At 41.8% G+C, this 25,034-nt stretch overlaps 1 protein-coding gene across 5 annotated transcripts in view; it reads right to left on the reverse strand.

Annotated features, from left to right (window-relative positions):
* Positions 1-25,034, reverse strand: part of STPG2 (sperm tail PG-rich repeat containing 2) — a 436,725-nt gene that overhangs the window by 381,758 nt on the left and 29,933 nt on the right. For all 5 annotated transcript variants that reach the window (XM_075066165.1, XM_075066166.1, XM_075066168.1 and 2 more), the window contains 2 exons: positions 23,846-23,961; positions 21,481-21,592 (listed from right to left, as the gene is read on the reverse strand). In XM_075066165.1, the coding sequence (XP_074922266.1) occupies positions 21,481-21,592; positions 23,846-23,961 (228 nt within the window). The remainder of the gene's footprint in view (positions 1-21,480; positions 21,593-23,845; positions 23,962-25,034) is intronic.

The raw sequence follows: 25,034 nt of genomic DNA on the forward strand, positions 1-25,034 counted from the left end.
AGGAGACCCAGAAATGGTGAGTAAGCACAGGGTCTATGGGGACTGTTTGTTTCATGCCTGTACTGTCCTCTGGGCTTGTGTGTCTTGGGGAGAGCCAAGAGCAGCAGGGGGCACCTACACTGAACACTGTCCCAACATTCCCCACAGGAGTTCGTCCTGGAAGATATCTCACTGCTGAGGGTGACCAGGGAAGCAAGGGAGGGTCTTCTCCTACAATGCAGCTTCCGCCCTGGCCCATACACAGCTTGCCTGTGTGCAGCAATGGTCCCCCCCTCTCCTCGCCCAAAGAGCCCGTACCTAAAAACTTCCTTCCCAAAAAGAAAGCCGCTTACCAGGAACCTCCTCTGTTGTTTGTCCTTCCCCAAGCACCAGACACTCCAGCTGGCTGCCTTCCTCCTGGCTCGAGAAGAGCTCCTGGCTGCATTCATCTAGGAATTCTGGGGTGTCTCCCCATAGCCTCAGCACCATTGCTCACGCTCTCCTCCTCCTCCTCCCCCTTTGCTGTGCTGCGCTTGGAAGTATCCATGGTGGTCATTGCAGTGGAGGTGGGATCGCTCCCAAGTATCATGTCCAGCTCCTTGTAGAATGTTCAGGTCGCAGGGGCAGCACTGGAGCTGCCGTTTGCCTCGCGGGCTTTCCAGTAGGCAATCCACAGCTCTTTTACTTTAACCCATCACTGCACCACATCCCAGCCATGGCCCCTGTTCATCATGGCCCTTGATATGTGCCCTAGGGTATCGCCATTCCTACAGCTGGAATGCAGCTGGGACTCCACAGCTTCCTTCCCCCAAACACAGATGAGGTCCAGCACCTTGCCATTGCTCCATACTGGGCATTACCTGGCGTGTGGAATCATGGACACTTGGAAAGATGCGCTGAGAGTACTCCACGTATGGCTGAGCAAACAGGAAGGGGATTTTCAAAATTCCCAAGGAATTTAAAGGGCTGGTCTGATGCTTGGTCACCTGAGGACAGGGCAGCAGAGTTCAAAAGTGATGACCAGAGTGTCTAGAATAGACATTGTAGGACACTTCCAGAGGCCAATCAGAGCCAAAGTGCATTAGGTGTCCACACGCGCTGGAGGACTCCAGCGAGAGCGCAACAAATGTTATTCCTCACAGGGAAGTGGAGTACCAGGAGCGCTCCAGCCATGGAGTCAGAGCGCTCTACAAGCCTTGCCAGTGTGGACAGGTAGTGAGGTAGAGCGCTCTTAGCGGTTTTATTGCACTATAATGCGTAAGTGTAGCCAAGGCTTTAGACTAACGTATTGCTCTCTTTTTACTTCCTTTACTATATATAGCAAAGTTTTAATAAATTCTAGGTAGAAAAGGTATTTTATTTTACATTAATCAGACCATGGGATGTGCACAGTTTAATTTCAGATTAGCTTCATGTACAAATACCTAAGAAACAAACAATAACGCAAAAAAGAAGCTCTCTTTCATTACTGATGACCTTCAAGTAATTCCAAACTCTTGGCGCCATCTAGTGAAATCTTACCAATATCTATACTGATTTCAAAGAAATGTTTGCAGCTCTGGTTCAAAAGCAAGTTACCATAAGGAAGTTAAAATCTCAGGCTGTACACTGAAGAGACGTATCATAACATATCTTTCATAGCCAAATGAGGAAGTGTTCATAAAACAAACTAAATATCTGTAGGTGCCTTCAGATGTAAAATTCCTGGTTAACAAATATTTAATCTTTTTTTAAACAATGTTTGCCATTTCTATGTTTATCGATACAATAAGCTTGAATGGCTATCAATGTTAGCACAAGCAAACTAAGTCTATTCAGAAAGTAATTGAAGGATATATGACAAAGTACACTGCACTATTCTAGTAAAAGCTTATGCATATTCTTTATTATGTACAATAAACTATGTTAAAAAAACAGGTTGTAAATTAAAGTACTCAATTATTAGGAAATGCCAGAATTCAACCTTAACATGAACCCCTTGTGCATTATGTTATTCTTCCCCAGCATTACTGGAAATCTGTGGCAGAGCCAGGGATAGAACCCAGCTCAATCTAATGCACATTTCCTCACTGCAGAGGATGTGAGAGCGATTCCCACACCTCAGCCATTCTTTTTAGGTGACAAATCTGAGGAACTATCCCAGATTGAGGTGTCAATAGAAGAGGTTTTGGAAAAATTAATAGTTAATAAATTAAACAGTAATAAGTCACCAGGACCAGAGGGAGTCTACTCAAGAGTTCTGAGGAAACTCAAATATTAAACTGCAGAACTATTAACGATGGTATATACCCTATCGCTTAAATCAGCTTCTGAATCAATGACTGGAGGATAGGTAATATGACACCAATTTTTTAAAAAGGCTCCAGAGGCATTCCTGACAATTGGTATCAGGCAAATTGATTGAAACTATAGTAAAGAAAATAATTATCAGATACATAGATGAAGATGATTATCATCATTATATTTGAAAACTCCTGGCAATCGAGGGAGGTTCTGGATGACTGGAAAAAGGCTAATGTAGTACCTATCTTTGAAAAAAGGAAGGAGAAGGATCCGGGGAACTACAGGCCAGTCAGCCTCACAGAAAAATCATGGAGCAGGTCCTCAAGGAATCAATTCTGATGCACTTAGAGGAGAAGAAAGTGATCAGAAACAGTCAGCATGGATTCACTAAGGGCACGTCATGCCTGACTAACCTAACTGCCTTCTATGAAGAGATAACTGGCTCTGTGGATGAGGGGAAAACAGTAGACATGTTATTTCTTGACTTTAGCAAAGCTTTTAATATGATCTCCTACAGTATTCTTGCCGCCAAGTTAAAGACGTATGGGCTGGAAGAATGGACGATCAGATGGATAGAAAGCTGGCTAGATCATCGGGCTCAACTGGTAGAGATCAATGGCTTCATGTCTAGTTGGCAGCCAATATTAAGCGGAGTGCACCAAGGGTCAGTCCTAGGGACGGTTTTGTTCAATATCTTCATTAATGATCTGGAGGATGGCATGGACTGCACCCTCAGCAAGTTTGCAGATGACACTAAACTGGGAGGAGTAGTACGCTGGAAGATAGAGACAGGATACAGAGAGACCTAGACAAATTAGAGGATTGGGCCAAAGGAAATCTGATGAGTTCAACAAGGACAAGGACAAGGACAAGTGCAGAGTCCTGCACTTAGGATGGAAGAATCCAATGCACTGCTACAGATCAGGGACCGAGTGGTTAGGCAGCAGTTCTGCAGAAAAGGACTAGGGGTTATGGTGGACGAGAAGCTAGATTTGAGTCAGCGGGCCCTTGTTGCCAAGAAGGCTAATGACATTTTGGGCTGTATAAGTAAGGGTATTGGATCGAGGGACATGACAGTCCCTCTATTCAAACATGGTGGGACTCATCTGGAGTACGTGTCCAGTTGGGCCCCACACCACAAGAAGGATGAGGAAAATATGGAAAGAGTCCCAGCAAATGGCAGCAAAAAGAATTAGGGGGCTGAACAGCATGACTTATGAGGAGAGGCTGAAGAACTGGTCTGCAGAAGAGAAGAATGAGGGGGGATTTGATAGCTGCTTTCAACTACCTGAAAGGGGGTTCCAAAGAGGATGGATCTAGACTGTTCTCAGTGGTACCAGATGACAGAACAAGGAGTAATGGTCTCAAGTTGCAGTGGGGGAGGTTTAGGCTGGATATTAGGGAAAACTTTTTCATTAGGAGGGTGGTGAAGTACTGGAATGGGTACCTAGGGAGGTGGTGGAATCTCCTTCCTTACAGGTTTTTAAAGTCAGGCTTGACAAAGCCCTGGCTGGGATGATTTAGTTGGGGATTGGTCCTGCTCTGAGCAGGTGGTTGGCCTAGATCACCTCCTGAGGTCCCTTCCAACTCTGATATTCTATGATTTGTTGTGGAAGAACATCAACATGACTTCTGTAAAGGGAAATCATGCCTCACCAATGTACTAGAATTCTTTGGGAGGATCAACAAACATGTGGACAAGGGTGATTCAGTGGATAAAGTGCACTTGGACTTTCAGAAAGCCTTTGACAAGGCCCCTCACCAAAGGCTCTTAAGCAAAGTAAGCAGTCATGGGATAAGAGGGAAGGTCCTCCCAATAACTGGTTAAAAGACAGGAAACAAAGTGTAGGAGTAAACGGTGAATTTTCAGACTGGAGAGAGGTAAACAGTGGTGTCCTCCAGGGATTTGTACTGGAACCAGTGCTGTTCAACATATTCACAAAGGATCTAGAAAAATGGGGTAAATGGTGAGGTGGACAATAAAATGGTAGATGAAATTCAGTGTGAAACATGCAAAGTAATGCACATTGGAAAACATAATCCCAACTACATATAAAAAATAATGGGCTCTAAATTAGCTGTTACCACTCGAGAAAGAGATCTTGAAGTTATCATGAATAGTTCTTTGAAAACATCTACTCAATGTGCAGCAAAAGTCAAAAAAACTAACAATGTTAGCAACCACTAGGAAAGGGATAGATAATAAGATATAAAATATCACACTAATACTACTATATAAATCCATAGTGCTCTCACACCTTGAATGATCCGCGCAGTTCTGATCACCTCATCTCAAAAAGGAAACATAAGAATTGGAAAAGCTACAGAGAAGGGCAACAAAAATGATTAATGGTATCAAAGAGCTTCCATATGAGGAGAGACAAAAAGACTGACTTTTCAGCTTGGAAAAGAGACAACTAAGGGAAGATGTGACAGAGGTATATAAAATCGTCCATAAGGAAGTGTTATTTACCCCTTTGCAAGAAGCAGGGATCGCCCAATGAAACTAAAAAGCAGCAGGTTTAAAACAAACAAAAGGAAGGACTTCTTCACGCAATACACAGTCAACTGCGGAACTCATTGCCAGTGGATGTTGTGAAGACCAAAACTATAACAGGGTTCAAAAAGGAATTAGATAAGTCTTGGAGGATAGGTCCAGTAATAGTTATTAGCCAAGATGGTCAGGGATGCAACCTCGTGCTTGCGTGTCCCTACGCCTCTGATGGCCAGAAGCTGGGAGTGAATGACAGGGGATGGATCACTCTATGATTGCCTGTTCTGTTCATTCCCTTCTGAAGCACCTGGCATTGGCCGCTGTCAGAAGACAGGACATGGGGCTAGATGGACTATTGGTCTGACCCAGTATGGCCATTATTATATACACCAAATTCTGGGATGGCAGCTGGTACTAGTGCTGCCTTTTCCCTTTGTCTAGAGCTCTAGCTCTCTACTTATCATGCAGGATGCTCTATGGCAACTGTGTGATTATACATGTTTAAAGATTTTAGCAGCAAGCTACTAACTAACAAGCTTTTAAAATGACAGTTTTCATAGTCTTATAACGCTGCCAAATCTGGGTGGATTTTAATGGGAAAAGCATAGGGAACTACCCCCTATTAATCCAAGAACTTTGCTCTGCCAAATTCCAAGTTTCTGTTTCAAATCATGAAGGTGTTTGAGCTCTTCAAAAGAAGGGTGGGTTGGTTGGCTTCAACATTAGCAAACTACCTATTTTTCAGTAGCTTCAGTCTCAGAAACGGCTGAACTGTTTTCATTTAAACTTTCACACATAAAAGAAATTCATCCTGAGGCAGAGAAGAAACCTGCAAAATTTCAGTCTTAAAACTAAAGTTTGGAAAAAAGTACGCAACTAAAAAAACTCCATTATATGGCAACTCAATCCAAGCACTGGAGTAGAATACAGTCTAATTTGCTGGATTTGTCCATCTACCTTGAAGTAAATACAGTTCTTTTATATTGTATTCTGCTACATTATTGTCTAATAATATGCAATATTGGATAATGCTGTGTTGTCAAGTTATAATGGATACACAAAGAAGCAAAATTAACGTTAGTATGAGAATTAGAACTCTAAATTTCCTGACATTTGAGATATTCTCAACCTGAATGCCACGTATAAAAATAAAATCCTAAATCCTAAATACACATACATACACTATTCTGAGTTGTGTCAGGTAGGTTAAAATATATTCATGCTCCAGTTCTTTCAGTCTCTATTTAAATCTTCCCCAAGGATCTTTCTGTTTTATTAATTCTGAGGTAGATTAAGGGGAAATCTAATATTTACTACCTGGAAATTTATTCCTATTTTCTTCTCAGGATTGTTATTGTGATTGCTGGCAGTCAATCAGGGAAATAGGATGAGTAGACAGATAGTTGGAATTCACCTTTCTTTATACTTAATTTTTAACAACTTTTCACCAGTAACAAATGCAAAATGGAATTTAAGAATCCACAATAAACAGCAGCCAAACAGCTTCCTAGATATTTTTAACATTTTTGGCAAGACATTCAGAATTTTATTTTGTATACAGATAATCTATCCTGCAGTATTCTTGTTTTGTCTAGCCTCATTTGGATGCAGTTGAAGAAAAAAATAAAAAAGTGTTGTATCAGCTTTCTGACAAAGGAGATTTCAGGTTGGGGGATGAAAGGGAGAGGAAACATGACGCAACCTTACAAATGTTAGTATTTGTATTTAAACTATAAGAACTACTGCGAGGTTGGCGAAGTCCTGCAAAACCTGTCTCCTAGGAAGCCCTTTTTCTCAAATTGTTCATATGAATTCCCAGGCAAAAACTATGGTAAACTGGAATTACGTTTGAGAGTGCAGTAATTTAAGATAAATACATTTCAGGGATGTTATACTTGTCCCAAAACCAAACATTCTAAATCCTGGAAATTCAGAGTGAAGGTTAAACTTAAAAGAAATCCAAACACATTAAAGGGACAGAAATTCAGAATTAGGCTACGTCTACACTACAAAGTTAAGTCAATTTAAGTTATGCAACGTTTATCCACCACTGTAATTAAACCACTGCTGCACATCCACTCACGCATTTTGTAGTGACGGAGCACATCCACAGTGGGTGCTCTTGCATCGACACAGAGAGCAGTGCACCGTGGGTAGCTATCCCACTGTGCAACTTACCACCATCTGCCATTGGGTGTTCTGAGACAGGTTTGCAGTGCTTCATGAGGGTGGACTCAGCATCCCATGATGCATTTTTCTCCATCTCATCATTCCACAGGCTTCGTGGAACATTTTGCACCACTTTTCAGTAGACCCTGTAAACTGTGCTCCTGCCCTCTATCAGAAAGCATGACTCCTGCACTACTCTCCAGTACTGCGATGAGCATTATGAATACAAAACAGCTGATCCTGCAGTGTTTTATGAGCTGTGAATCTGACGATGACAATGTGGTCTCTCTCCTGTTTGTGTACCATGAACAGAAACAAGACTGGCAAAGGCCCTGGAGGGTTTTCACCTTCCTCTGCAGCGTGGGGTATGGGGTCACTTGCTGGAGGATTCTCTGCACCTTGAAGTCTTTAAACCACAATTTGAGGACTTCGATAGCTCAGACATAGGTTATGGGTTTGATACAGGAGAGGGTGGGTGAGATTCTGTGGCCTGCATTGTGCAGGATGTCAGATTAGAAAACAATAATTGTCCCTTCTGACCTTAAAGTCTATGTTTCTCTTCATTTAAGACTGCTGCTAGCATTTACAGAGCAGCTGCAAATGGCAGACTGTCGGTTCTGTGCATGAAAAATAAGCACTGAATGGTGGGGTCACATCGTTATTCGGGTATGGGCAGGTATGCAGTGGCTGCAGAACTTTAGAATGTGCTCCTAGAGCTTGTCCCTGCCCTCCAGCACAAGGACACCAAAATGAGAGCTTCCCTCACGGTGGAGAAGTGAGTGGCAATCGCTGTGTGGAAGCTGGCAACGCCAGGCTGCTACTGCATTAGTTGTGAATCAGTTTGGAGTGGGGAATTCCACTATGGGGGTTGTTATGATGCAAGCATGCATGGCCATTCATCACCTCCTGCTTTGAAGGACTCTTACTGTGGGCAATGTGCATGAAATAGTGGATGGTTTGGCGGCAATGGGATTCCCTAACTGGTGTAGAAATAGGCCCAGACCGCCTTGTGACGGAATACATCAATAGGAAGGGCTACTCTTCTATGGTATTGTAAGCACTGGTGGATCACCATCTACGTGGGCTGGTCAGGGAAGGTGCATGATGCACACATCTTCACAAACACTGGCCTGTACAGAAAGTTGCAAACAGGGACTTTCTTTCCAAACCAGAGGAGTCCCGTTGGGGATGTGGAAATGCCAATAGTGATCCTTGCAGACCCAGCCTATCCCTTGCAACTGTGGCTCATGAAGACTTACACTGGCAACCTTAGCAAAGAGCACTTCAACAAAAGGCTCAGCAGGTATAGAATGACTACTGAATCTGCCTTTGGCCACTTAAAAAGATATTGGTGCTGCCTTTTGGCAGGGTAGACCTCAATGAGGAAAATGTTTCCGTGGTCATAGAAGCCTGCTGTGCTCTACATAACATTTGTGAAGCTAAGAGGAGAAGTTTCCACAGGGGTGGAGCACCGAGATGGATTGGCTGGCTATTGCTTTTGAGCAGCCAAATTCCAGGGGCTCAACGGAGAGCTATTTGAATCAGAAAGGCTTTAAAGGTGCATTTTGACAATGAGCCACAGTAATGTGGGTTTCTGTAATGCACTGAGCCAAGCATTGTTTTCTTGCATTGAAGTGTGAACCCTGTAATGACTTCACTGTGTGCAATAATTTAACAATACAAATGGACCAACTGGCACAGACTATGAATTTCAGCAGCAACCACTGTATTTAGGAGACAAAGATGCACTCACTTTCTATAATTAATTTTTTATTAAACACCGATGCAAACATTTCTGGAAGGAACATGAAAATCAAGAGCACATTTGCCAGTGAGGCTCTCACAGCTGAGTGTATGTCCAGCTGTCATTGTGAAACATATCCAATAGGGTGGAGAGCCTAGGGTACCGCGACAACCCTGGAACATGCAAGGAATATGGGAGTGAGGGGAAGGACATGGAAAGCAGCTCTGTAGAGCTGCAGAGAAGACGAGCACGGATGTGTTCTGCTTGCAGTTCACAGTCAGGGACCTCAGCATGTCTGTTTGATCCTGAGCAGCTTTATCATCTGCTCCTGCCTATTTCCAATCTTGACTATCCATTTGCAGATTTTCACTGATAGTCTCTATCCATGCTCTCTGCTTGCAATCCAAAGCACCCGAGGTTTGCAACACCTTCTGAAACATGACTTCTTTACTCTTCTTGTTTCATCTCCTTATCAGAGGGAGCCACTCAGCCGATGTGCAGGACGAGACCTTCAAAGGCACATCTGCATATGCTAAAGAAACAATAGACTGAGGCACTATTGTGAGTGCACTCACACGCTTGATCCAAACAAGTTAGAAACAACTTTTTCACTTTCCCGTGGCGCACAGAACAGATGGGAACCCCAGCCATGGTGAGTTTGGCATGGGGGACAGGGGAGATGAGGTTTCAGAGGGGTATCACTACAAGCCTGTAGGGCTACTACACCTCTACCCTGATATAACACTGTCCTCGGGAGCCAAAAAAATCTTACTGCATTATCGGTGGAACCACATTATATTGAACTTGCTTTGATCCGCTGGAGTGCGCAGCCTGCCTGCCCGAGCACTGCTTTACCACATATATATCCGAATTCACGTTATGTGGGAGTAGAGGTGTATTCTGAATAGTGGCACTGTTTTCCACAGTGGAGGTGATAGGAGTCGATATCTCACTCCTGACAGTAACCAAGGATGCAAGTGTGAAGTTCCTGCATGAGTGCAGCTGCTGACCAGACCTGTGTGCTGCTCGTTTATATGATCCTATAGGGCCTGCAGAAGTGGCAAAGTTTCCTACTGCGGGGGAAGAAACTTCAGCAGAGGATTGCAGAGTACCTCCAGGAAAGTTTCCTAGAGATCTCTATGGAGGATTTCCGGGGTGTGCACAAGCAATCTGCCTGTAGGTATTCCTGCGGCTTGCATGGAGCTGTGACTGCACAGCCTCCTCCTTCCCACAGAACCAGCAGATCCAACACCTCCGGTGTACTCCAGGCAAGAGCACATTTGCTGCAGGGACTCAGCATTGTGAGCTGGGCAGATGCTATGTGAGCTGTCCACACCAAGCAAACGTGAAGAGCAATTTAAAAAATTCCCCTGGCTTTAATGAGGGAGGGGCACAAGCCTGTGTACCTGGCTGCATGCAAACAAGTTCAAACTGGTGACCAGAGCAGTCACAATGGGCATTGTGGGACACCTCCTGGAGGCCACTTACGGCGACATAAGCAATGCAGTGTCTACATTGAAACTGTGTCACTTCAACTACATCATCTTAAGCACTATGCCTTTATTATGTCGTTGTAGCAGGAGAGTTGAATCAGCACAAGGAGCACTGCAGTCTTTACACCTCCATAGTTAGGTCGACACAAGCTGCCTTATGTTGACTTAACGTTGCAGTACGATTGTCAAGCAATTAAAATTAATTGCAATTATTTTCACTATTAAATATTAGAATATTTTTCTACATTTTAAAATATATTGATTTCAATTCCAATACAAAGTGCTCACTTTCTGTTTTTTATTACAAATATTTATACTGTAAAAAAAGAAATAGTATATTTCAATGCACCTAATAAAAGTATTGTAGTGTAATCTCTATCACAAAAGTTGAACTTACAAATGTAGAATTATGTACAAAAAATAACTACATTAAAAAATAAAACAGTGTAAAACCTTGGAGCCTACAAGTCCACTCAGTCTTACTTTAGACCAGGCCTGCACAACATGCAGCCAGGGGGCCGCATGCGGTCCGTGTGGGCTCACTCTGCAGCCCGTGGGGGGTGAATAGGCAAGCGGCAGGTGAGGAAGGGGGGCTGAAGGTGGGGCAGACAGTGGCGGGGAGGAGGAGGTGAGCCGAAGGGGGGGTGGGGCTGAGGCGGCGAGCCGGGGGATGGGGGCTCAGAAGGCGAGTGAGAAGTCAGTGCAGTTATGTTCGATACCACTGTTTGGTAGGCAACGCTGGAGCAGGAGGGTCCATTTCACAGGGTGGGTGGTGCTGGGGGGGGCATTTCAAGGGGCTAGGTAGTGCTGGGGGTGTTGTGCTGTGTTTCGGGGAGTGCTTGGTGGTGCTGGGGGGGGTCGCAGGGCCGAGAGGCTTTGGCCCTCAGCTGTTTTCTTTGGAGTAATATGGCCCTTGCCGCTTTACGAGTTGTGCGGGCTTGCTTTAGACAATCACTCAGATAAACAAGTTTGTTTACAATTTGCAGGAGATAATGCTGCCCTCTTCTTGTTTACAATGTCACCTGAAAGTGAGAACAGATGTTTGCATGGCGCTGTTGTAGCTGGCAACGCAAGATATTTATGTGCCAGATGCACTAAAGATTCATATGTCCCTTCATGCTTAAACTACCATTCCAGAGGACATGCTTCCATGCTGATGACAAGTTCTGCTCAAAAATGATCCAAAGCAGAGTGGACGGACGCATGTCCATTTTCATCATCTGAGTCAGATGCCACCAGCAGAAGGTTGACTTTCTTTTTTGGTCCTTCGGGTTCTGTAGTTTCCGCATTGGAATGTTGCTCTTTTAAGATGTCTGAAAGCATTCTCCACACCTCGTCCCTCTCAGATTTTGGAAGGCACTTCAGATTCTTAAACCTTGGGTTGAGTACTGTATCTATCCTTAGAAATCTCACATTGGTACCTTCTTTGCATTTTGCCAAATCTGCTGTGAAAGTGTTGGCAGAATGTGGGTAAAACAGAACAGGAGACATATAATTCTCTCCCAAGGAGTTCAGTCACAAATGTAATTAACGCGTTATTTTTTTATGAGCATTATCAGCATAGAAGCATGTCCTCTGGAATGGAAGCCAAAGCATGAAGGGGCATATGAATGTTTAGCATATGTGGCACGTAAATACCTTGTAACACTGGCTACAAAAATGCCATGTGAATGCCTGTTCTCACTTTCAGGTCACATTGTAAATAAGAGAGTCAACAGTATCTTCTGTAAATGTAAACAAACATGTTTGTCTTATCAGCAAAGAGTCCTGTGGCACCTTATAGACTAACAGAAATATTGGAGCATGAGCTTTCATAGGTGAATACCCACTTCGTCGGATGCATCAGATGCAACAGGACTCTTTGCTGCCTTTACAGATCCAGACTAACACGGTTACCCCTCTGATACATGTTTGTCTTAGCAATTCGCTGAACAAGAAGTACGACTGAGTGAACTTTTAAGTTTTATAGTTTTACATTGTTTTGTTTTTCAGTGCAGTTATGTTACAAAACACACTACATTTGTAAGTTACATTTCATGATAAAGAGATTGCACTACTGTACTTGTATGAGGTGAATTGAAAAATACAATTTCTTTTATAATTTTTACAGTGCAAGTATTTGTAATTAAAAATAATGTAAAGTGAGCACAGTACACTTTGTATTCTGTTGTAACAGAAATCAATGTATTTGAAAATGTAGAAAACCATCCAAAAATATTTAATAAATTTCAGTTAGTAATCTATTGTTTAACAGTGCAACTAATTGTAATAATTTTTTATTGCAGTTAATCATGTGAGTTAAAGCAATTCATCGATAGCCCTACTTTGTAGTGTAAACAAGCCCTTAGAACACACAGACAAACTTCAATCTTCCCTATAGGACAGCATGAAATAACCCTATGATTGTGAACAAAGCATTCAGTATTTGCAGCCCTAGATTAGAACACACAGATTTTTGAAGAGATTAGAAATTTCCTTTCCCTCCTCACTGTAGTTCAGAATTAAAGTTGATTGGGTGCTTAACTGTGCATAAAATGTTTGCATTTCTTTTTAATTTAACCTTAACTCTGAATTTCCTGAATTTAAAATGCTAGGAAATTGGAGATAACTGGGGATAACTACAGCATTCCTGTAATGAATTTTGCCCTAAATTACTGATATGCACTTTCATCTTAACATAGTTTTTGTCCAGGAATTTTCTTATTTTATTTTTTAAATTGAAAACTTCATTCATGAATTGTGTAAACAAGAAACCCAAAGAGAATGATACCATGTGATATTACTAATTATTTGAAAATATGAAGCAGCAGCCTTACATCTTTTTATTTTTACTTTGATTACAAGTTTAAATAGTAGGGCTGTTGCTGCTTTTTGCCAAACTCAAGTGCCATCAAGCAGTCAGAGCACAGCTGAAAGTTAAGCTGGGTTTACAGCTGCTTAGTTTTAAAACAGCAAATCAAGGCAGCTGGAGTGCATACTCCAGTTTCCCTCTGCCTCCTGTCCTCCAAACTTCTCCTGCCTTTTGCAACTTCCTAGATTTCCCTGCCCATACACACCTTTTTCCCCCCACATTCCCCTGAATACAAACACTCCAACTTCCCCTTCTTCCTGCATTCTCTTGTACATATGCACCTCATCTTCCCTTTCCCACCTCATACATTCCCCTGTACATACATGGTGTACATACATGCTCACCTCTTAGCATACCCCTCCCTCCTGATTTCTATGTTGAGAATATATGATATAGCTTATGAAAATAAATATTTAAGATAGTCATTGGTTGCCATTATTTTTCATGACTGAAGGTTTATCTGTCAGTAGAGGCTGTTGATTAAAATCTCCTTCCAAATAAATTCACAAGATTGGTCTCTTTGCTGACTTCATAGTTTAAGTTTCCCATCCTCTACTTGCCTCCCTGGATCACACTGTCAAAGAGGAGGAGTTGTTTTTTAAACATGTAATTCAGATAGGAGTGATAATTATAGCGCATCCCCCTTAATTCATTCAACTTACAGTATCACTATGGACTCTATGGTTTACTATTGAATAAGAGAAATATTATTTCTACTAATTCGATTGGTTTAGCCTTTTTCCCCACTAGGTAAACCCAAAATCTAAAAATTTAGTTCTCTAAATTGATTCTCCAGTAGTTTAATCCTTCAATCATGGTCCCAGTTATACTTTGTAACCATGCTTTCAAAATATTTCAGCTTAGCTGCCATTTTATGCTAACGGTGCATTGCTTCCTTCCAGATGGTTTAGGGCATATATCAAGAACCACTTTTTTTTTTTCTTTTTTGAGGACAACATTTCTATTCTGCTTCAAAATGAAAACAACCAGTAGTGAAGACCATCACTTTATATGTGGAGGGAGTCCAGCAACTCTAAATCAGACCTTAGAGGACTAAATTTTAATCTTAATTCTCTGCCAATCCACATGCAAAAAAAAAAAAAAAAAAAAATGTCCCCTTTGGTATAACAACTGCCCTCTTTGCAAATCTTGACATTTGGAAAAAAACTTTTCTATACTTCTCTTTTCATCATGCAATATTTTTACAGCACCATTTTCTGTCATTTAAAATATATATTGTCCATCATCTGATGTTTTCAAATACTAGAGAGTATTTTAGGATACAGTTTGTATGGGTAAAATTTGTATTTCTAGATTTTTGTACTACTAATGCCTCTGTATACTCACAATATGTTCATAAATTCAGTTTGGAATTTTGGAATCAGGACCGGCTCCAGGCACCAGCATTCCAAGCTGGTGCTTGGGGCGGCAATCTGCAAGGGGCGGCAGTCCTTGTTGTTTTGCCCCCAAGCAGCGCGCTGAATTGCCACCGTGGATGGCGGGGGCAGTCTGTGTCCCCTTAGGGCGGCACGTGCGTTTCCACGGCAGCGGCAACTTGGCAGCAGCTTCTATGTTTAGCTGTCTGGAGGCAGCTTCAGCTAAACATAGAAGCTGCCACCGAATTGCTGCCGCTGCGGAAACACGTCTGCTGCCCTAACGGCACACGGACTGTGCCTGCCATCCACGGCGACAATTCATTGCACTGCTTGGGGCGGCGAAAACAGTAGCGCCGGCTCTGTTTGGAATATAATCACTAAAATCTCCCAGGCTGAAGTACACAAGTAAAGACTATTCACTTATAGCACCTATGCTCCTTTTATCCAGTCTCCTTACCTCAGAACTGCCTTTTTTTAAAAAACAAACAAACAAACAACAAACTACACATAGGCAGGAGGCTATGGTTTACCATTGGCATCTCAGACACTACAGAGCAATGACAGCAGTCATTTGAACAGAAGTGCTTTAGCAATATGCAGTTCTCACTTTCACTAAGGGGCCCACTTTTAGAATCCTTTTTCCCCACAGCTAACATTCCATGAGATTCAGTTTAGCTTTCATGGATTTGTTTTCTTAAGATCTTTGCAGTTGCTAAATCATTAAAGCCATCCATCATTTCTAAGGACTCTGTCCCACTCAAGGCCCAGGCATACTCTTACTCCTGTATGAAGTTCCACTGAACTGGGACTAAGGCCCACATTCTACACTTAAGTATACGCTTAACATTACACACTCGAATAAGTGTTTGCAGGATAAGGATCAAAGTTATTAACTTCCCCTTCAGATACCGCATGAGACAATCCTACATGAGAAACTGTGGTCTGCAGTTAAGTCAGATCTTTGCAACATGATCTCATTACTTCAAGATGCTATATCAAACAGCTTGTGTAGATTTATGCCTATACTAACACCTCAAAAGTATCCTGTGTAATTAGGGTTGCTACCTTTCTAATTGCTGGTAACTGGACCTCCAATACCCCACCCCTGCTCCGCCTCTTCCCCCAAAGCCCCGCTTCTGCTCTGCCTCTTCCCACAAGGCCCAGCCCCAATTGCCCCACCCCATCTCCCCTCATCGCTCCTTGGATCATCCCAAGGAGCCTGTCTGCAGGTAGCAGGTAGCCCCAGCTGAGCAGGGCCTGGCATGGGTTAATGACCAAGTGTCTCCCCCTGCCCTGCGGTAACTGGACTTTTGGTTCAGGTGCCATTTAGGGTGGCCAGGTCCCTGAAAACTGAAACCAAAAGCCAGACTATCTGGGTAAAAATCGGACAGGTGGCAACGCACTTAGCAATTGTGAAGCAATCTTGATCACAAGAGGTCTCTGGTTAAAAATACTGTTTCCATCTCAGCACTGTAACTAAATATAAACATTTTCAAACTTATGACGCCCTACATAATTTTACATTACCTGGACATTAACAAAAAAAACTAGCAAAGCCTCACTCCATCCACCATTTCATGTGAATAAAAGCATAATTTGTTTAATTCTTTTTTTAAAGCCAATTGCTCCTGTTAATCATCTTGATACTTTGTTCCATCTAATAAGTGTTCTCCGATCAAAATCCACCCATATGCCTCTAGTACCCAAATCTTCCTGACATGAACCCCATTGTTCCTATATTGCATCCTAGCTCAAATATCTTTGCAGAACCTACTGGATTTATTTCAGAGCTCTTTATAATGCAGCACATTCGGCAGCTTTGATTGGATGTCTTTCCTCCAAAGGTGGGAGAATAAGAAAGGATAGTCAGATAGAGATTTCCCTGAAGACTAAGGGTTTTCCCAATGATATGCAAAGGTAGTGAAAACTGACAGTTTAAGGAGTAAAAACAGATTTGGCAGGTCTGGTGGGAGATTTGCTTCACTAAAGAACACAGTTCTGGACAGTTATAATTGATTATAATAAGGACCAATTATCCCAGCTTCTTCCAAAGCTCTGGAAAAAACTACTTCATGGTATATATGTGTTATCCTTATATATGATAAATCTAATCTCAAACTTAGGCTAACTATACAAACTAGGTTATATCAGTAGACTTATAGGCAGCACACTTAATTTTTTACCATTTGAAAGCTTTTACTGGTTCTAGTGCTATTTTCTATTATATCTGTACAGGAAATCTCTCTCAAACCAGTAGAATATTTGAAAAACAGGAGAAAATATTTAGGTGCACATAGAATATATGCAAGTCTGCTTAATAAATATGCACCTACTCAAAAATCAGTGCAATACTAAAATGCATTTATAATTTTCAAAATAAACTCTAAGTATAAACACACAATGTAAGCAAATTTAGAAATAAAGCAAATAACTTTTACTAAGGTAGGATCAAAATAGGGAAAGAACAAGTCAAAAATTCCTTAGAAAAGTTAAATGTCTTCAAATCACCATGGCCTGATGAAATGCATCCTAGATACTTAAAGGAGCTGACTGAGGACATATCTGAGCCATTAGCAATTATCTTTGAAAAGTCATGGAAAATGGGAGACATTCCAGAAGACTGGAAAAGGGCAAATATAGTGCCCAACTATAAAAAGGGAAATAAGGACAACCCAAGGAATTACAGACCACTCACCTTAACTTCTTTACCCACAAAGATAATGGTGCATATAATTAAGCAATCAATTTGCAAACACCTATAAGATAATAATCATAGAATATCAGGGTTGGAAGGGACCTCAACCCCCTATTCAAAGCAGGACCAATCCCTAACTAAATTATCCCAGATAGGGCTTTGTCAAGACTGACTTCAAAAACCTCTAAGGGAGGAGATTCCACCACCTCCCTAGGTAACCCAGTGCTTCACCACCCTCCTAGTGAAAAAGTTTTTCCTAATATCCAACCTAAACCTCCCCCACTGCAACTTCAGATCATTACTGCTTATTCTGCCATCTGATACCACTGAGAACGGTCTAGATCCATCCTCTTTGGAACCCCCTTTCAGGCACTTGAAAACAGCTATCAAATCTCCCCACCCCCATTCCCCAATTCTTCTCTTCTGCAGACTAAACAATCCCATTTCCCTCGGCCTCTCCTCATAAGCCATGTGCTCCAGCCCCCTAATCATTTTTGTTGCCCTCTGCTGGACTCTTTCCAATTTTTCCACATCCTTCTTGTAGCATGGGGCCCAAAACTTACTCCACAGTACTCCAAATGAGGACTCATCAATGCCTCAATCTGCTGGCAATGCTCTTATTTATACAGCCCAAAATGTTGTTAGCCTTCTTGGCAACAACGGCACAATGTTGACTCATATCCAGATTCTCATCCACTGTAACCGCTAAATCCTTTTCTGCAGAACTTTTGCCTAGCCACTTGGTCGCTAGCCTGTAGCAGTGCATTGATTCTTCCATCCTAAGTGCAGGACTCTGCACTTGTCCTTGTTGAATCTCAGATTTCTTTTTGTCCAATCCTCTAATTTGTCTAGGTCTCTCTGTATCCTATTCCTACCTCCAGCATATCTACCACTCCTCCCAATTTAGTGTCATCTGTAAAATTCCTGAGGGTGCAATCTATGCCATGCTCTAGATCATTAATAAAGATATTGAATAAAACCAGTCACAGGACCCAGGCGCGGCTGTAGGCAACCTGCCTGCCACCCTCGCAGCGACCGGCAGAACGCCCCCAGTGGCTTGCTGCCCCAAGCACGCGCTTGGCGTGCTGATGCCTGGAGCTGCCCCTGCCAGGACCAATCTTTGGGGTACTCCGCTTGATACCGGCTGTCAACTACACATGGAGCCATTGATCACTACCCGTTGAGCCCAACTATTTAGCCAGCTTTCTAACCACTATATAGTCAATTCATCCAGCCCATACATCTTTAACTTGCCGGGAAGAATACTGTGGAAGACCATATCAAAAGCTTTGCTAAAGTCAAGGAATAACATGTCCACTACTTCCCCTCATCCACAGAGCCAGTTATCTCATCACAGAAGGCAAATAGGTTAGTCAGGCATGACTTGTCCTTAGTGAATCCATGCTGACTGTTCCTGATCACATTCCTCTCCTCTAAGTGCTTCAGAATTGATTCCTTGAGAACCTGCTCCATAATTTCTCCAGGGACTGAGGTCAGGCTGACTGGCCTGTAGTTCCCTGGATCCTCCTCCTTCCCTTTTTTAAAGATGGGCACTACATTAGCCTTTTTCCAGTCATCCCGTGATCACCATGAGTTTTCAAAGATAATGGCCAATGGCTCTGTAATCACATCAGCCAACTCCTTTAGCACCCTCGTGAGCAGCGCATCCGGCCCCATGGAGTTGTGCCCATCCAGTTTTTCTAAATAGTCCCCAACCACTTCTTTCTCCACAGAGGGATCATCACCTCCTCCTCATGATGTGCAGCCCAGTGCGGTAGTCTGGAGCTGACCTTGTTAGTGAAGACAGGGGCAAAAAAAACATTGAGTACATTAGCTTTTTCTCTATCATAAGGTTGCCTCCCTCATTCAGCAAGGGGCCCACACTCTCCTCGACTTTCTTCTTGTTGCAAACATACCTGGAAAAACCCCTCTTGTTACTTGTTATCACCTGATAGCTGGAACTCCAGGTGTGATTTGGCCTTCCTGATTTCACTCCTGCATGCCTGAGCAATATTTTTATACTCCTCCCTGGTCATCTGTCCAATCTTCCACTTCTTGTAAACTTCTTTTTTGTGTTGAAGATGAGCAAGGATTTCACTGTTAAGGCAAGATGGTCGCCTACCATATTTACTATTCTTTCTACACATCAGGATGGTTTGTTTCTGCAACTTCAATAATGGTTCTTTAAAATATAGCCAGCTCTCCTGGACTCCTTGCCCCCTCATATTATTCTTCCATGGGATCCTGCCCATCAGTTCCCTGAGGGAGTCAAAGTCTGCTTTTCTGAAGTCCAGGGTCAATATTCTGCTGCTCTCGTTTCTTCCTCGTGTCAGACTCCTGAACTAGACCACTCCCAGGTTCCCATCCACTTTTGCTTCCCCTACTACAGTAAAGACCTGTTTACGTGCAAATCCGCTTAACGTGCGGTAGAGCCATGCTTCCCAGGACCTCCCAGGGCTACCTATTTAACACGCAAGACTCGTTAACACATGCTACAGGAACTTGCTGTGTAGCGCTACAGATTCGCTCACTAACGCACTGACACAGAAATCGACAGGAAGTGTGGGGCGGAAACGTGTTGTGCGTCTTTACTGCTAATGGGTGGGGGGACAGCAACGTTAAAGCACTGCCACAGCAAAGGACCCTGCAGCACTTTAAAGGTCCCTGTTCCTTTGCCCCCACCACCGTTGCCCTCAGACACCAATGGGCAACGGTGAGGGGTAGGGAGCAGCTGCCCTGAGGCCAGCAATTTAAAAGGTCCCGGGGCTCCGGATGTCGCTGTCGCTATCGCAGCAGCAGTGTCCAGAGCACTGGGACCTTTTAAATCGCCACGGGAACCCCGAGCAGCATGGACCAGGTGGCCTGGAAGGGCTGGCTAGGGAATGCTGACTCCTAGCCCCTTCCCTTCCACCTGAGGCAGCCGCTGCCCCGTACCAGTAAGTGTCAAACCAACCTAATAGCTTTCTTTGACTGGGTAACAAGAATGTAAAGGGTGGGAGCGGTAGACGTGGTAAATCTGGACTTTAGTAAACCTTTTGATACTTTCTCGTATAACCTTCTCAAACAAACTAGGGAAATATAACCTATATGGAGCTACTATAAGGTGGGTGCATAACTGGTTGGAAAATCATTCCCAGAGAGTAGTTACCAAGGACAAGGAATTTGTGCCTTGGGGAAATTTTTAACCTAAGCTAGTGAAATATAAGCTTAGGGGGTCTTTCATGCAGGTCCCCACATCTGTACCCCAGAGTTCAGAGTGGGGAGGGAACCCTGACCAGTCTACTCTGTGCTGATTAGACTTCAACTGGAGTAGTGTGTCCAGCTGGGTGCCACATTTCAGGAAAGATGTGGACAAACTGGAAAAAGATCAGTGAAGAGCAACAAAAGTGATCAAAGGTCTAGAAAACATGACCAGTGAGGGAAGATTGTTCAGTCTGGAAAAGAGAGGATTGAGATGGGACATGGTAAAAGTTTTCAAGTACATAAAAGGTTGTTAGAAGGAGGAGGGAGAAAAATTGTTCTTCTTAACCTCTGAGGATAGGACAAGAAACAATTGGCTTAAATTGCAGCAAGGGCAGTTTAGGTTGGACATTAGGAAAAATTTCCGAACTGGCAGAGTGGTTAAGCACTGGAAAAAATTGCCTAGAGAGGTTGTGGAATCTCCATTGTTGGAGATTTTTATGAGCAGGTTAGACAAACACCTGTCAGGGATGGTCTAGATAATATTTAGTCCTGCCTTGAGTGCAGGGGACTGAACTAGTTGACCTCTCGAGGCCCCTTCCAGTTCTAAGAATAAAACAGTAAAAAATGTATAACTGTTTTCAGTTCAACTTTCCTTTTTTCTTTCCACATGAACCTCTAGGGGCTCAAATATTCTGCAATGCAAAATGAATACACAGAATTTTGTAAATCTTTTATTTCAAAAATATTTCAAAGAAAGCCAAAAGAATAACAAAAGGTATTTTTCTAATTAACCTTCTAAATAGATTTTAAAGTACATTTAGTGGATCTTGCTGACTTCTAAGATGAGTAATGATTAGTAATAATCTAATGTAACATTTTTCATGCTATTCCAAAAAGATCAGTTTAAACATATTTTCCCTTTCATTATTTCTAGCAATAAGAAAAAAGAGTTTGTGCTCCTTCGAATAAAATATTTTGCCTGCTGAAAGGCAACTTTTAAGAAAAGGCAGAAGGAAGAAATCAAATGAGAGAGCTAAAAGCTCAATGAACAGGCTACAGATTTTTTTTTTTTTTTATCAAGAAAGTCTTTTCATATTTCAATATAAATTGCAATCTGTTTGTTCATTCTGTCTATACAATCTTCAAATCCCCGTGTTTCAATCCCACAATAACTTATTTTTTATGTTCTAGTAAATAGCGGAATTGGCATTACCTTCTTTTCTTCCTGTAATACTATTACTTCATGATACCGTGGGACATAGGGTTCATATTTTTTCTTGTCTTCCTTTTTGATGTTGACATTCCAATAATGCAGTGCAGTTTCCCTTTAGAAAGTTTAAAGAGAGATTTATGAGTCTCCAGTTTTAAATGCCTGAACATGTAAATACGTCTAGTGAAAGCCTTTTGTCCTTCGACAATATAACGAACAGCTGCTGTTTGTAATATTTAATGAAAGCCAGGATTACTTATTAATGGGAGGGTATAAACATATTGTACAATTACACTATAAACCTATGGAAGCCACACAAATCATGTTTCACTAATTTTGGTTTGTTACTTTTTCATATTCAAAACTATGTAGTCATTATCACAGGTTGAGTCTCACAACAATGCAAAGGAAAAAAAGCTAAAAATCAAAGCCAGACAAGTTAGGCTTTCTGTCCTATTAGATGTATGTGCATTGAAAAGCAAAGCCTCAAGTGACTTATAAGGTTCTTACTTTAACCGTAGATTTAATACTGTAACTAATACTGTAATGTATTTATACCCTATTTATCTGCCTATTTATAGCACAAACATTTAAAATACTGAGAGGCTTCTGAATTTTATAGTGGCAATGCTCAGAAGAGAACTCCTTTGTAATTTAAATATAGAAAGGCACAGATTTCAAGGAGAGGCTCTTTAGAAAGATAAAATTATTTCTATTGGTTACTTAAAATGTCATCCTCTTGCCTGGCATTCCAAGAGATGTACAGAAGGCTGGAAAACAATTAAATCATGACAGATACATGACAAGCAGATTAACACCAATCAACCTGTAGCTAAGGAATGTTAAAATTAGCTGTAAATATTTATCTCTACCACTTCCTAATCAACTCACCATTTCTTCAAGCATCAGTTTTAAAATTTAAAATTCTATGGCAGATATCATTACCTGGCCCTTACTCAGCAGATCATTTAAGCACAGGTTTAATTTTAAGTACATTCTAAAATTCTAAAAACACAGGCCACGATTCAAGAAAACAATGAAGTACATGCTTAAGTCCATCAAGCATTAAGGTTCACTCTATAGAATAAAAATGTAAGCCTACCTGCAGAGAATGCTAAACATTAGACTACTCAGACAAATTCTGCCCTCAAAGCCCATCCACAAATACTGACTGCCAACAATGTAAACTGAATATGCATATCTTGAATTAGTTTCTGCCCCTATAAGTACCAGATAGAAGGTAAAAAAAGAATTCAAGTGTCTCAGAGACTTAGGAGCCCATAGCATGGTCTACACTTAAAAACTAGATCAACCTACCTACCTTGCTCAGGGCTGTGAAAAATTTCACACTCTCCGCAACATACTTTGGTCGACTTAATTTCCAGTGTAGACATAGCTACATCAGAGGATGAATTCTTCCAGTGCCCTAATTACAGCCCCTCAGAGAAGAGGATTAACTGCACTGATGGAAAGTCCCTTCCATTGATCTATGAAGTGTCTACTCTAGAGTGGTACTGTGGTAGCACTGCAACATCATAGCTGTGCCACTGTAGTACAGACAAATACTTAGTTCCATTTTCAAAACTGATTTAGGCACTTAAGGCCATATTTACAAATGTATTTTGATATCTAAAGATGTATATAGGCATCAAAGTGCCTATGCAGGTTAGGCATCTAAATACCATTGAAAGTCATTTTTAAGTTAAGGGCTAATATACAAACCCTTCTTTTTCATATGCCAGGAGATAAAGGACTTAAGCAGTTGCTCAGCCACAACACAGTAAAGGAGCAGGCACAAATTCATTTTCTATATAACAGAATAGACAGTTAGTGACAGCCTAATAAGTGGAGTAAGACTGAAAGCCTCTTTACCCTGCTCTGAACATGGCTACTGACATATTACACTAGCCAGGCATGAGTATCACTATAATATATTTCTCATCCATTGTCCTGTGGTGTGCAGGTTTCCTATCGTTTAGAATTCAAGTTTTAGTCATAGCACACAAGAGCTTCTGAAGGAAGTTTATACTTCTGCAATCACTGACTATCCTGCTTGTCACTAAAACAAACCTTTTAAATTTTATTTTCATTGCTCCTGGACAATAAGCAACAGACAATTCTTAATGTGAATTTCCCAATTAAATAAGTGGAATTGTCTGCCAAACAATGCCACCTGCCCAATCTTAACTGTGTATTTCCATACTTTAAGCTGTGCCCCTCAGTTTTTAAATAATTACTGGTCTGAGATGAATAACCAATTCTTTTGTATAATACAAGTCAAATTAAATAATTATGTAATTGAAATGAATTTGAAAACTCTCTTTTTGGAATTAATAGACAAGGTAAAAAATGGCATATTGTTACTTACGGAGTTATGTCATACTCTCCAGGTCCAGGTCCTGCTTGAGCCTTAAATTCACTACGTTTTCCTGTTAAATTACCAAAATGTACTCCTTTATACTTCATGGCAGAATACGTACCATTCTGAAAAACAAAGACAAAGACATTCTACAGGGTGTGGGCCAAATTTTCTATGCCTGATCTCTAACACACATAAACTTAAAAATATAGACAGATCTGTTTCCCAAGTGTGATTCAAATGTTGTTATACTGCATCTTGGTTTGTGTACATCTGAGCTGATCATAAAAATTCCAGAAAAACTTGTTTTTGTCTAAATCTGCCAACTTATCGAAAACAAACATTTTGTGGAAACAGTTCCATTACAAAACTTCCGATGGCCCCAAGGGATGTTTCCTGCCTGCTTGCCCACCTGGCTCCTCGGCACCCTGCTAAGCCGGAAGCCTCAGAGCTTGGGATCACCAGCTCCCCTTCAGCTCATCAGATGGGCTACTAAGGACCCAAGGCTTCCCAGGCTCCCCAGCAGCCTACCAGGCTGACTGCCATGGAGCTGGAGACTATGGAAGTGAGGACTGAATTTGACATAATTCCTATCAGTTTCACTTCTTAGTAGCTGGTGTGAAACTGACCAGACTCTCATTTGGGGGGCAGCCAGAAATCCCAGGGAGCACAGTTCATTTTGGAAACACCATGTTTTGGTGGAATATTGTGAATCTCAGTATCATGAACATGTCTGAAATTTCGGTTTTTCATGCCAAATTGGGAGAAAAATATTTCTGAGGAACCAAAATTCATTTTGCCCGCCAGCTCTAGTGCACATAGATAAATCTGCAAGCAGTATTTCTAAATTCACATCTCTCCTAAAATGACCATATGTATTTCTGTATTTACTCTAGTGCCCTCATTTTAGCTTTCACATACGGAATAGATCCCTAGTCAGACCTTGACACATCAGGTAAACGGTCTGTAGCTTTCTCAGAGACACATCCATAATTGATGTGAAACAGCAGGTGCCCATTAGCAGTTCCACTCCAAAATATATGGACTAATAACTCCATGCAACACAAAATACAAAAAGGACAAATATGCCAAAACTTAGATGCAGCATTCTGCATCAAGTAATACGCTTTAGCCCTCAATGCCACTCATTCATTTTCTGTCCAATTATACCATATATATGCAGCCACACACTCATCAC

Source organism: Chelonoidis abingdonii, chromosome 5, assembly GCF_003597395.2.
Source record: "Chelonoidis abingdonii isolate Lonesome George chromosome 5, CheloAbing_2.0, whole genome shotgun sequence".
Taxonomy (NCBI): Eukaryota; Metazoa; Chordata; order Testudines; family Testudinidae; genus Chelonoidis; species Chelonoidis abingdonii.